The sequence below is a fragment of the Esox lucius genome, chromosome 25 (genome assembly GCF_011004845.1).
Source record: "Esox lucius isolate fEsoLuc1 chromosome 25, fEsoLuc1.pri, whole genome shotgun sequence".
Classification (NCBI taxonomy): Eukaryota; Metazoa; Chordata; class Actinopteri; order Esociformes; family Esocidae; genus Esox; species Esox lucius.
Genome location: NC_047593.1, coordinates 16508724 through 16522697, shown reverse-complemented (window position 1 = coordinate 16522697; position 13974 = coordinate 16508724). Strand labels below are relative to the sequence as shown.

The 13974-nt window shown below is 45.0% G+C and overlaps 1 protein-coding gene across 2 annotated transcripts; it reads left to right on the top strand.

The window, feature by feature from the left end:
* The first annotated feature begins 1673 nt into the window (after window positions 1–1673).
* LOC106024943 (ecto-ADP-ribosyltransferase 5-like) lies at window positions 1674–12020 on the top strand. Of its 2 annotated transcripts, XM_029118400.2 has the most exons (4): window positions 1674–1706; window positions 6409–6500; window positions 9321–9425; window positions 10626–12020. In XM_029118400.2, exons 2-4 carry the CDS (start codon window positions 6423–6425, stop codon window positions 11394–11396), a joined length of 954 nt encoding a protein of 317 aa, XP_028974233.2. In that variant the 5' UTR covers window positions 1674–1706; window positions 6409–6422; the 3' UTR covers window positions 11397–12020. The 2 variants fall into 2 exon arrangements, with proteins under 2 accessions (XP_028974233.2, XP_034146938.1); XM_034291047.1 differs by lacking the exon at window positions 1674–1706 and having other exon boundaries at window positions 6155–6500.
* Window positions 12021–13974: the final 1954 nt, after the last annotated feature.

Below are 13974 nucleotides of genomic sequence, written 5' to 3'. Positions count from 1 at the left end.
GCAAACTGGGTCTGTGGTTGGTTGCTTGTAAAGTCTGATCTCTAATCTCTGTTAATGTGAATTCCATAAAATCATAATAATCTCATGATGCACATTTTGCCAACACCACTTATGAACACGCTTTGTTTTGTCAAAGTTGGTATTATCATACAGATAAATAATTTGTGTGAAATCGGCGTAGCTGCCCTGGGTGGGCTGCTCGGTGTTCCTGACGGCGGTGGCCCACTCCAGGGCTTTTCCGGACAGGCAGGAGACGAGCGAGGTGATCTTCTGAGCCTCGGTCGGCGCAGGGTGCATCGCCTGGAGCGCGATGTCCAGTTGTAGGAGGAATCCCTGGCAGCGGTCCGCCGCCCCGTCGAAGTCCCTGGGCAAGGGGAGATGCAGTGCCCCCATGCTAGGCGGCGAGGCAGGGGCAGGCGGAGAAACGGCCGGTGCTGCGGGGTCTGCTGGCTCAGCTCTAGGCGCTGTACCGCTTTCAAGACGTTGTCCATTGCCGCGCCTAGGCTGGCCAGCATTGTTGAATGTACTTGGACCGCCTCCGCAACACCGACCTCGCCTGTGGCTCCTGTAGGCTCCATATCCTTGCTGTATTTCTTTGGGTGTGTGATTCTGTCACGGCTTCGGGGTTTGAGGAGCAAGGAGGAGCAGGAGAAGGCGTGGTGGAAGGATATTTAATAGTATCCACTCGAAAATGTACAGCCTAAGCTTAACAAAGCGTAGCACAGCTCTAAACACAGGTAGAGACAATCACACACAAAGACAGGGGGAGCAGAGGGAACATATATACCGGGGGAAACAGTGATGATGAGGAACAGGTGCACTAAACGAGACACAGGTGAAATGTATGATGAAACGGTGGTGTCAGAAGGCTGGTGACGTCGACCGCTGGGGCCCGCCCGCTGCAGGGGGAGGTGAACCAGCAGAGGTCGCAGTTGTCACAACTGTTCACAGCAGAATTACAAAGGCTACACTGAAAGATGCACACTTCTGATCAGCACCAAGAATAGAAAGGCCAGATTAGATTTTGTTAAAAAGTACAGAGCTCAGCCAGTACAGTTTTTATTGACTGATGAGCATGGGATGACATCAATATCAAAGAGATGGGAAGTCAAGTGTGGAGAAAAAAGGAAACTGCAATGATCCAAAAGCATAAAGTACAACCTAATCGTGAAGCATGGAGGAGGAAGTGTCATGGCATGTATGGATGCTTCTGGAACTAGTTCACTAATCTTTAGTGGGTGGAGCTTCACAATGCAACAAGACAATGACCCAGAACACAACGCGATCGCAACCTAGGAGTTCATTGGGGGAAATGGGAGGAACGTTTTTGAATGTCCAAGTAAATCTCCTGATTTAAATCTGACTGAACATGCATTTCGCTTGCTGAAGAGGGGACTTAAGTCAGAAACTCTGCCATTGTCCTCATGCCTTTTCACACCACTGAGGTGTGTTCTCAATTGAGAAGTTATGTTACGTTTCACTGGAACTGAAATGTCATCTTGTTTCCATGCAATACTGCTTGTCATTATGCAAATGTTCAGGTGTGAAAAGAAATATCCTGACTGACTGGAAAGAGACAGGAGGAGTTAAGCAACTTTCAAGATCAAGTCAACCCATTACATTCCATCTCATTTCTACAAAACTTCCACTGAGTGCACACTTGTACACATACTGCTCATGAAATCCAAATAAACCAGAAGGCAAAAGTAAGTTTCAAACGACTATTTTAAAATCAATCAAATCTGGTTTTCAGTTTGACATGTCATGTTGTTCCTTAAGACTGTATTTCATAAAAACTTTTCTGTAATAAAATCTATGAGTAATACAATGTGTTTATGTAAATTGTAAGAGAAAATAATGACATTTTGATTTCTAGGTCGTTCAATTATTGTAGACAAAGCATACAATATGATATAGACATTAGTTCAATTCCTCAAATGAAACAAATCAGGGACTATCAGGGACCAAGTTATTCCACACAAATAGCACATTTATATAATATACATTGTTAAATAATGAATTCATACGAAATAATACATGTTGTGATATTTGTAAACATTTTCTGATTATAAGGTGTTAGCAACCAATGTGACATTTGCTAAAGATATCTGGTGAATCTCATATCGACTATAAAACTAAACACTCAATAGTGTTATTTAATTATATGCTAGAATATGGCAGACAGGGAAACAGTGAGCAAAATATGCAGACTGTTTTGCTTAATAGTAGTTGGAAGAGAAAAGTATCTGAAGTTGAAATATGTACTGTAGAAACATAATAACAAAATACAGACATTACATGACCAGCACTTGACTTGGGATAAAATAAGTGCAGGAACTGACAAATCACATATTACACTATGTTCATCAAAATGCATGTGTTAATGAAGCTTGTTCCATTAAATTAGCCTATCTCAGATCTCTTTTGCCTTAGAAAGGAAACAGAACGTTTGCCAAAAATAGAAGACCATTCTTGCTTAAGTCAAGCACTTGACATGATTATATATATGGATGTATTTGTTCTAGATATTTACGTAGATATGTATGTAAGGCTGGACATTATCAAGCTATTCCATTCAATTTCATGCCCCTGGACCAGACTGCATTTAACAAAAACTTGCATTTGCATTTTTGCATTTTTTGCATTTGCATTTGCATCATCTTCCGCTTATCCGGGGCCGGGTCGCGGGGGCAGCAGTCTAAGCAGGGATGCCCAGACTTCCCTCTCCCCAGACACTTCCTCCAGCTCTTCCGGGGGGACACCGAGGCGTTCCCAGGCCAGCCGGGAGACATAGTCCCTCCAGCGTGTCCTAGGTCTTCCCCGGGGTCTCTTCCCGGTGGGACGGGACCGGAACACCTTCCCAGGAAGGCGTTCCGGAGGCATCCGAAACAGATGCCCAAGCCACCTCAGCTGACCCCTCTCGATGTGGAGGAGCAGCGGTTCTACTCTGAGCTCCTCCCGGGTGACCGAGCTTCTCACCCTATCTCTAAGGGATCGCCCAGCCACCCTGCGGAGAAAGCTCATTTCGGCCGCCTGTATCCGGGATCTTGTCCTTTCGGTCATGACCCAAAGCTCATGACCATAGGTGAGAGTAGGAACGTAGATTGACCGGTAAATCGAGAGCTTCGCCTTGCGGCTCAGCTCTTTCTTCACCACGACAGACCGATACATCGACCGCATTACTGCAGAAGCTGCACCGATCCGTCTGTCAATCTCCTGTTCCATCCTTCCCTCACTCGTGAACAGGACCCCTAGATACTTAAACTCCTCCACTTGAGGCAGGCACTCTCCACCAACCTGAAGTGGGCAAGCCACCCTTTTCCGACTGAGGACCATGGCCTCGGATTTGGAGGTACTGATTTTCATCCCCACCGCTTCACACTCGGCTGCAAACCGTCCAAGTGCATGCTGAAGGTCCTGGCTTGAAGGGGCCAACACGACAACATCATCCGCAAAGAGCAGAGACGAAATCGTGTGGTCCCCAAACCTGACACCCTCCGGCCCCTGGCTGCGCCTAGAAATTCTGTCCATAAAAATTACGAACAGAACCGGTGACAAAGGGCAGCCCTGCCGGAGTCCAACATGCACAGGGAACAAGTCTGACTTACTGCCGGCAATGCGGACCAAGCTCCTGCTTCGGTCGTACAGGGACCTGACAGCCCTTAGCAAAGGACCCAGGACCCCATATTCCCGAAGCACTCTCCACAGGATGCCGCGAGGGACACAGTCGAATGCCTTCTCCAAATCCACAAAACACATGTGGACTGGTTGGGCAAACTCCCATGAACCCTCCATCACCCTGTAGAGGGTATAGAGCTGGTCCAGTGTTCCACGGCCTGGACGAAAACCACACTGTTCCTCCTGAATCCGAGGTTCTACTATCGGCCGTATTCTCCTCTCCAGAACCCTGGCATAGACTTTCCCGGGGAGGCTGAGAAGTGTGATCCCCCTATAGTTGGAACACACCCTCCGGTCCCCCTTCTTATAAAGAGGGACCACCACCCCGGTCTGCCATCCCAGAGGCACTGTCCCCGACTGCCACGCGATGTTGCACAGGCGTGTCAGCCAAGACAGCCCCACAACATCCAGAGACTTGAGGTACTCAGGGCGGATCTCATCCACCCCCGGTGCCTTGCCACCGAGGAGTTTCTTAACCACCTCGGTGACTTCAGCCCGGGTGATGGACGAGTCCACCTCTGAGCCTTCATCCTCTGCTTCCTCAATGGAAGACGTGACGGCGGGATTGAGGAGATCCTCGAAGTACTCCTTCCACCGCCCGACGACATCCCCAGTTGAGGTCAACAGCTGCCCACCTCTACTGTAAACAGCGTTGGTAGGGCACTGTTTCCCTCTCCTGAGGCGCCGGATGGTTTGCCAGAATCTCTTCGAGGCCAGCCGATAGTCCTTCTCCATGGCCTCACCGAACTCCTCCCAGGCCCGAGTTTTTGCCTCCACAACCACCCGGGCTGCAGTCCGCTTGGCCTGTCGGTACCCGTCAGCTGCCTCTGGAGTCCCACAAGCCAACCAGGCCTGATAGGACTCCTTCTTCAGCTTGACAGCATCCCTTACTTCCGGTGTCCACCACCGGGTTCGGGGATTGCCGCCTCGACAGGCACCGGAGACCTTACGGCCACAGCTCCGAGCGGCCGCTTCAACAATGGCGGTGGAGAACATGGTCCACTCGGACTCAATATCTCCAACCTCCCTCGGGATCCAGTCAAAGCTCTGCCGGAGGTGGGAGTTAAAGATCTCTCTGACAGGAGACTCGGCCAGACGTTCCCAGCAGACCCTTACAGTACGCTTGGGCCTGCCGAGTCTGTCCAGCTTCCTCCCCCGCCATCGGATCCAACTCACAACCAGGTGGTGATCAGTTGACAGCTCCGCCCCTCTCTTCACCCGAGTGTCCAAGACATATGGCCGCAGGTCAGATGAAACGACAACAAAGTCGATCATCGACCTGCGGCCTAGGGTGTCCTGGTGCCACGTGCACTGATGGACACCCTTATGCTTGAACATGGTGTTCGTTATGGACAAACTGTGACTAGCACAGAAGTCCAATAACTGAACACCGCTCGGGTTCAGATCAGGGGGGCCGTTCCTCCCAATCACGCCCCTCCAGGTATCACTGTCGTTGCCCACGTGGGCGTTGAAGTCCCCCAGTAGAACGATAGAGTCCCCAGTCGGAGCACTTTCCAGCACCCCTCCCAGAGACTCCAAGAAGGTCGGGTACTCTGCACTGCCGTTCGGCCCGTAGGCACAAACAACAGTGAGAGACCTATCCCCGACCCGTAGGCGCAGGGAAACGACCCTCTCGTTCACCGGGGTAAACTCCAACACATGGCGGCAGAGCTGGGGAGCTATAAGCAAACCCACACCAGCCCGCCGCCTCTCACCATGGGCAACTCCAGAGTGGTGAAGAGTCCATCCTCTCTCAAGGAGTGTGGTTCCAGAGCCCAAGCCGTGCGTAGAGGTGATCCCGACTACCTCTAGTCGGAACCTCTCAACCTCACGCACCATCTCAGGCTCCTTCCCCGCCAGCGAGGTGACATTCCACATCCCTAGAGCTAGTTTCCGTGTCCGGGGATCGGGTTGTCTAGGCCCCCGCCTTCGACTGCCGCCCGATCCTCTCTGCACTGGCCCCTTATGGTCCCTCCTGTGGGTGGTGAGCCCACGGGAGGGCTTAACAAAAAAAAAAAAAAGTAACAAAAGTGTGAAAAAAAAAATTCTGTATCAGTTTTTTTTTTTTTTTTTTTAACAAAAACTGATACAGAATTTTTTTTTCACACTTTTGTTACTTCTAGTTTAGATTACTGCAATGCTCTTCGTTCCGGTTATCCTGATTAATCAATAAATAAACTTCAATTAGTGCTGCACACGGCTGCTAGAATCCTAACTAGAACTAAAACATTTGAACACATTACTCCATTACTAGCCTCTTTATACTGGCTGCCTGTTAGGGTTAGGGCTGATTTTAAGGTTTTATTGTTAACCTACTCAATTAATCAAATATATGGACTTGCTCCTAGTTACCTGGCTGAAATGATCCAGCCCTACATATCTACACGGAACCTACGATCGCAAGATTCAGGCCTTGTAATTGCACCTAGAATTTCTAAACAAACAGCCAGAGGCAGGGCCTTCTCTCATAGCTCCACTACTGTGGAATGATTTGCCAATTTAGGTTAGAAATGCAGACTCAAGTGTCTACTAAAGACTCATCTATTCAGGATGGTCTGTGATTAAGGGGAACAAGAGATCAGTAACGTAAGTTGTAACACTATAAGGAGTATGACTTTGAACATCCTTTTTCTGGGACGGAACAGTGATAATTATCATAATTTCTTATGATTTTAAATTTGGATTTTAGAGCTACTGCTAACAACTTGTATACCAATGTTTCCTTTACAGGTTCTGATATAGTCATGGCAAGAGACAAGATCCTTTACTTTGCTGTGCTGTTTCTCTTCAATGCTTTTACATTAAGTGTGTACTTAATGATGGTAAGACACAATTGGGAGTATCAGTAAATTTTTAAGCCCTACATATTGAAATGTTTAAATTGAGGGGTCCCTTTTGAACTGTCACTCGAGTGACACTTCGCTACTATGACCATTTGTTTGTTTTGGTTGGTGTGTGTGGTCTATATTTGTTCCAGCCTGCGCAAATTCTGTCACCTAGCTGATTCGATTGGGGTGTCTTGTCTTTGCGAGTGTTTGTGTCCGGCATTAGCTTCTTTGCACCTTCCTGGGTTTTCGGCTTTGACCTTATTCTAGTGTAATGAGATAATGACTCTGCAGATGCATCACTCATAGTTTAAGATTAACAACCTCAGAGGCTCGACCTGTGGGATCACCACAACATGGAAAAGAACAAGTCCATCCATCCATCATCTTCCGCATATCCGGGGCCGGGTCGCAGGGGCAGCAGTCTAAGCAGGGATGCCCAGACTTCCCTCTTCCCAGACACTTCCTCTAGCGGATTTGGAGGTACTGATTTTCATCCCCACCGCTTCACACTCGGCTGCAAACCGTCCCAGTGCATGCTGAAGGTCCTGGTTAGAAGGGGCCAACACGACAACATCATCCGCAAAGAGCAGAGACGAAATCGTGTGGTCCCCAAACCTGACACCCTCCGGCCCCTGGCTGCGCCTAGAAATTCTGTCCATAAAAATTACGAACAGAACCGGCGACAAAGGGCAGCCCTGCCGGAGTCCAACATGCACTGGGAACAAGTCTGACTTACTGCTGGCAATGCAGACCAAGCTCCTGCTTCGGTCGTACAGGGACCTGACAGCCCTTAGCAAAGGACCCAGGACCCCATATTCCCGAAGCACTCTCCACAGGATGCCGTGAGGGACACAGTCGAATGCCTTCTCCAAATCCACAAAACACATGTGGATTGGTTGGGCAAACTCCCATGAACCCTCCAACACCCCGTAGAGGGTATAGAGCTGGTCCAGTGTTCCACGGCCCGGACGAAAACCACACTGTTCCTCCTGAATCCGAGGTTCTACTATTGGCCGTATTCTCCTCTCCAGAACCCTGGCATAGACTTTCCCGGGGAGGCTGAGAAGTGTGATCCCCCTATAGTTGGAACACACCCTCCGGTTCCCCTTATTAAAAAGAGGGACCACCACCCCGGTCTGCCATCCCAGAGGCACTGTCCCTGACCGCCACGCGATGTTGCACAGTGAACAATGAAAATTTTCTGACATTATAATAAAGAAATTTGCATATACAGGATACAGCTGAGTGTATAGCCTGTATAACAGTGTAAATTTGCTGTCCCCTCAAAATAACTCAACACACAGCCATTAATGTCTAAACCACTGGCAACAAAAGTGAGTACGCCCAATGAGCCATTTTCCCTCCCCGGTGTCATGTGACTCGTTAGGGTTACAATGTCTCAGTTTGTTAAATATTTTTGCCATTTCTGCTATCTCAATGCACTAAACTACAAAAAGATATTAAGGTTATCCCCGACCGCCACGCGATGTTGCACAGGCGTGTCAACCAAGACAGCCCCACAACATCCAGAGACTTGAGGTACTCAGGGCGGATCTCATCCACCCCCGGTGCCTTGCCACCGAGGAGTTTCTTGACCACCTCTGTGACTTCAGCCCGGGTGATGGACGAGTCCACCTCTGAGCCCTCATCCTCTGCTTCCTTAATGGAAGACGTGACAGCGGGATTGAGGAGATCCTCGAAGTATTCCTTCCACCGCCCGACGACATCCCCAGTTGAGGTCAACAGCTGCCCACCTCTACTGTAAACAGCGTTGGTAGGGCACTGTTTCCCTCTCCTGAAGCGCCGGATGGTTTGCCAGAACCTCTTCGAGGCCAGCCGATAGTCCTTCTCCATGGACTCACCGAACTCCTCCCAGGCCCGAGTTTTTGCCTCCACAACCACCAGGGCTGCAGCCCGCTTGGCCTGTCGGTACCGTCAGCTGCCTCAGGAGTCCCACAAGCCAACCAGGCCTGATAGGACTCCTTCTTCAGCTTGACGGCATCCCTTACTTCCGCTGTCCACCGCCGGGTTCGGGGATTGCCGCCTCGACAGGCACCGGAGACCTTACGACCACAGCTCCGAGCGGCCGCTTCGACAATGGCAGTGGAGAACATGGTCCACTCGGACTCAATATCTCCAGCCTCCCTCGGGATCCAGCCGAAGCTCTGCCGGAGGTGGGAGTTAAAGATCTCTCTGACAGGAGACTCGGCCAGACGTTCCCAGCAGACCCTTACAGTACGCTTGGGCCTGCCGAGTCTGTCCAGCTTCCTCCCCCACCATCGGATCCAACTCACCACCAGGTGGTGATCAGTTGACAGCTCCGCCCCTCCCTTCACCCGAGTGTCCAAGACATATGGCCGCAGGTCAGATGAAACAACAACAAAGTCGATCATCGACCTGCGGCCTAGGGTGTCCTGGTGCCACCTGCACTGATGGACACCCTTATGCTTGAACATGATGTTCATTATGGACAAACTGTGACTAGCACACTCAGTGTTTATGGTTTCATAACTATGTCCAACCATAGTAAAAACAGGTAGTTTATAACTTACTACATCTTATACAGAAATTGAGAAAACTCACCCCATCTGGGTGGAGTTACACAACAGGGGAAGCTATTAGTCAGTTATTTAGTATATCATAGATGCATAAATTAGAGATGGAAGGGTGATCTGTTTCAGAGGACAAACCCACCATGTATATCTAAATTGTTGTGTGGTTTAGTATGTAAAAACAAGAGCATGGTAGACATGTGCACACAACCAGCCATGAATACATTTATGTTTTATTTTTGTTTCCTATCTATTTTTAAAGGGTTTTCCGGGTCTAAATTCTCCCCATAATGAAATCCCCTTATCAATGGTCCTGGAGTCTGTTGATGACAGCTATGATGGATGCACTGTAGAAATGAAGAAGAAGGTAAATAATGAGTATCTTCCAAATGAAAAGAACCAGAACCAATAATAATAACAATAATATTTTCACTTAATGTGTAAATTATGGTCAGTAGATGGGGGGCTCCAATTCTTCATGTGACACAAAGGCATCAACAGGACAGTAACATTGGATACTCAGTGTTTAGAGTATCATAACTGACAGTGATATTAGATACTCAGTGTTTAGAGTATCATAACTGACAGTGATATTAGATACTCAGTGTTTAGAGTATCATAACTGACAGTGATATTAGATAATCAGTGTTTAGAGTATCATAACTGACAGTGATATTAGATACTCAGTGTTTAGAGTATCATAACTGACAGTGATATTAGATACTCAGTGTTTAGAGTATCATAACTGACAGTGATATTAGATACTCAGTGTTTAGAGTATCATAACTGACAGTGATATTAGATACTCAGTGTTTAGAGTATCATAACTGACAGTGATATTAGATACTCAGTGTTTAGAGTATCATAACTGACAGTGATATTAGATACTCAGTGTTTAGAGTATCATAACTGACAGTGATATTAGATACTCAGTGTTTAGAGTATCATAACTGACAGTGATATTAGATACTCAGTGTTTAGAGTATCATAACTGACAGTGATATTAGATACTCAGTGTTTAGAGTATCATAAATGACAGTGATATTTGATACTCAGTGTTTATGGTTTCATAACTGACAGTGATATTAGATACTCAGTGTTTAGAGTATCATAACTGACAGTGATATTAGATATTCAGTGTTTAGAGTATCATAACTGACAATAATGTTAGATACTCAGTGTTTATGGCATCACAACTGACAGTAATATTAGATACTCAGTGTTTATGGTTTCATAACTGTCAGACATATTGGATACTCAGTGTTTATGGTTTCATAACTTTGTCCAACCCTAGTAACAGCAGTTAGTTTATAACTTACGACATCTTATGCAGAAATTGAGATATATCACCCCATCTTGATGTTGTTACACAGCAGGGGGAGCTATTAGTCAGTTCATTAATGTATCATAGATGCATCCAATACTGTACAGTTGGAAGGGTGATCTGTTTGAAAGGACAAGCCCACCATTTTCATTAAATATTCTTGTGTGGTTTAGTATGGAAAAACAACAACATGATAGACATGTGCACACAACCTGCCATGAATAAATGAATGTATGTGTTTAGGGTTCTCCTGGTAAATATTCTCCTAAGGAAATCCCCTTATCAATGGTCCTGGAGGCTGTTGATGACATGTATGATGGATGCACTGTAGAAATGAAGGACAAAGTAAAGGAATATCTTAAAAAAGAAATGAAGCAGAACCCATTTAAAGACAGTTGGAACGAGGCAAAGACATGTCTAAATGATGTAAAGGAACGATTCAAAAAAGACAAAGACAAGTTTAATGATGCTGAACTTGAAAATGACCACATCAAGGCCATCTGTGCATATACAGCTAAGAAACCCCCGATATATGATAAATTCAACGAAGACGTCCGCACCCAAAAGAATCAGTATACAACAACCTTCCAGTACCATACTCTACATTTCTGGCTCACTGATGCTGTCCGTCTTTTGAAGGAAAAGGACCCGGAATGTATAACCTCATACAGAAGAACAAAGGACATATATATTGGTGAAGTTAACAAAGAGATGAGATTTGGATATTTTGCATCCAGCTCCCTGGATAACAATAGTAATAAAATATTTGGAGAAGAGTCCTGCTTTGAAATATTTACATGTTTTGGCGCATACCTACAGTCTTACCCTGGTTTGGGGAACAGTCAAAGAGAGGTGTTGATTCCACCCTACGAAGTCTTCAAAATTACTGCTGTGAGTAAAAAAAAAGATAATAGCCTTTGGTGCAAAACTGTGTACAAACTAAATAGTACTAAAAAACCCTTAAGTAATCTGAATTGCAAAATGGTCAGTCATTCAGCAGAGTATAATCTGTAGTGACAAGCCAATCAAATATTAAGAAAATGTCATCTATAAAGTGAATTTAATTCAACCACATAGGCTGTTGATGCTTCTTAAAATTACAAAATGTAATAATAATAACATGTTCAGTGTCTGTAGTTTGCATTGTATTACCTTTAAGGGTTTACTGACTGATGTCACATACAGACCTCATTATGAAACATGGAAGTACATTAGTGAGGTGGTTGTTCTAATCTGTGTATCAGACCAAGACACATACTGTATGGATGCAACATACTTCTGTTATCAAATGTATTAATTATGAATGAATTACAGCCTTTTGTCATCACCCCCCTCCCAACTTCTTCTTCCACCCCCGAAATCCTTCCTTCCTCAGTAACCTCTTCCTCCCCTGTACTTTATGTCACGGGTGTGAAAGCAAAGGTCTGGAATATGTTTGTTAAACAATTTCTAGTTTTTTTTTTTTTTATGTCTTTATTGATTTATTTCTTAATTAATGCTTTGTCCAAATAACAGAGTTGGTTTCATGATGTTTTCAAAATGAGAGAATTTATCTCTGGGGATTAATATGTTTCCAAATTGAGTGTGTTTGCTAATTTGCTGAGTCATTAGTTAAGGGAAGCGCTTCCATTTTACTAAATAAAGTGTGACAAATTACATTTCTTGACTATTTTTTGTCTCATTTAAAGAAGAGAAATGGTTCATTACTTTGTAATAATAATATCTTTTGCAGAATAAGGCCAAATTGCAACAACAAACAAGAACAGCTGTGGAAAGCACAGCCTTCAACATCACAGTAGAATTTAATGTTATAATGAGGAGCACAAAATCTAGACCCTTGAGTTATGGAGAAAAGCAGTATGGTCTGATATCCCATTAGATACAGATCAGGACTTCTATAACAGCATTCAAAGAAGGATTGGATCTGTTCTGAAACAAAGGGAGCCCCCATTCCTTCTAATAGTTTAAATCAATCAAATGTATTTATAAAGCCCTTTTTACATCAGCAGATGTCAGAAAGTACAGTGGCCAGGAAAAACTCCCTAAGAGGTCCAGAGGGGTGACCAGTCCTCTTCTGGCTGTGCTGGGTTAAGAGTACAAGTTGTAATAATTAGTAAATGCATTTGGGTTGTGTCCAGAGTCTATAAAACCTAATCCAGGTCAGAAGCATGACCAGAGGGACAACCAGGTAGGGGCCACGGGTGGTTATTTTATACTGCAGGCTACAGTAATTTGGACATCATTTATTTCCATTACTAATTTTTTCCCAGTAGATATTTTTAAATTGTTCCCTTTTCGGAGATAACACCAAACATTTTAAAACACATTCATGTAGTATTTGTGGGATGTCCTGCATTATTATTTTTAGCAGTGCTGCTTTGATGAAGGTATTTTGGCAAAAAACCTGAGTGTTTATGGAATTAGCATCTGACTGCAAGTTTGTGGAAATAATTTACTCTCCATCAGGTTTAGGTCGTCAGGACTGGTCCAATTTGGGCTGTCATTTGGTTAGTCACTGTGTCTTTCTTCTTTAAAAAAATAGTTGTTCACCTTCTCAAGCATCTTTAATACATCCCTTGTATTTGCCATTGAAAGTTAAGAGCCATGTTGAAAGGTACAAAATCTCATGCTGAGGGAGGCAAATCTCCAGTGATTGGAAGACAGAAAATGGTCCAAAAGGTGTTGGTTTTTCTACACAGTAAACTCTTATGTGTAGAATGTTGTTGTAACTTACCATGTTGTTGTAACAGTCCACACCCAAAGTCCAAACATGAATGAAATACAGCACAGTGAATGTTAGAATCTTGTCTTTTACCATGATGTAAAAATGTCTGAAATTGTCAAATTCTGCAATGGAGATTAGTTGTCTTTAAGATACAGAATCAGCATTAAAATGTCTAGGGGCACCTTGTTATACTATTTTGTTCATCCTCTTTGCTCAGAAAAGACATTTACTTGTACAGGTGTGGTTTCTACAGAAACACAGCTTAGAAAAGGACTGTTACTTTGAAGTTACTAAATCACAAACACATCTGCCGAGGTCACAAACAGGGGGTGGACATAAACACCTAACTATTGTCGTGGAAAACCCAAGTCCACAACGAATAAAACAAAGAGCACTTCAACTCAGAAACTTGTGAATCCAATCGACTTTAATGAAAGATCATACACGTTAAAGCCAGGTCCTTCTGCAGATACACCCCCTGTAACTACTGAGCTCAGGACCGTGGCTTTTATACAAAAACTTCTACCCAGAACACCATCTGACCATCTTTGAAGAGTCCCCTGAGTTGGGGCCCTTTTCCCTTGTTCTCTAGTTCTTTCTGCATGTTCTTAATTAAAATGTGCTTACTCTTGACAACTTTATGGTTCATTTTTGGGTCACCCCTCCAATGAACTTATCACAGTTATAAATTTTCAGGTTTGCATCTGTCCGTGTACAGGACATGTAGAGTACTTATCATAGTCATAAATGTTCAGGTTTGCAGCTGCCCGTGTACAGGACATGTACAGTACTCATCATATTAGGGAGTCTTCCTGTGGTGCACATCATAGTAAGGGCTCAGCTCACTGTTCAGCTGCGCGTGTGGGC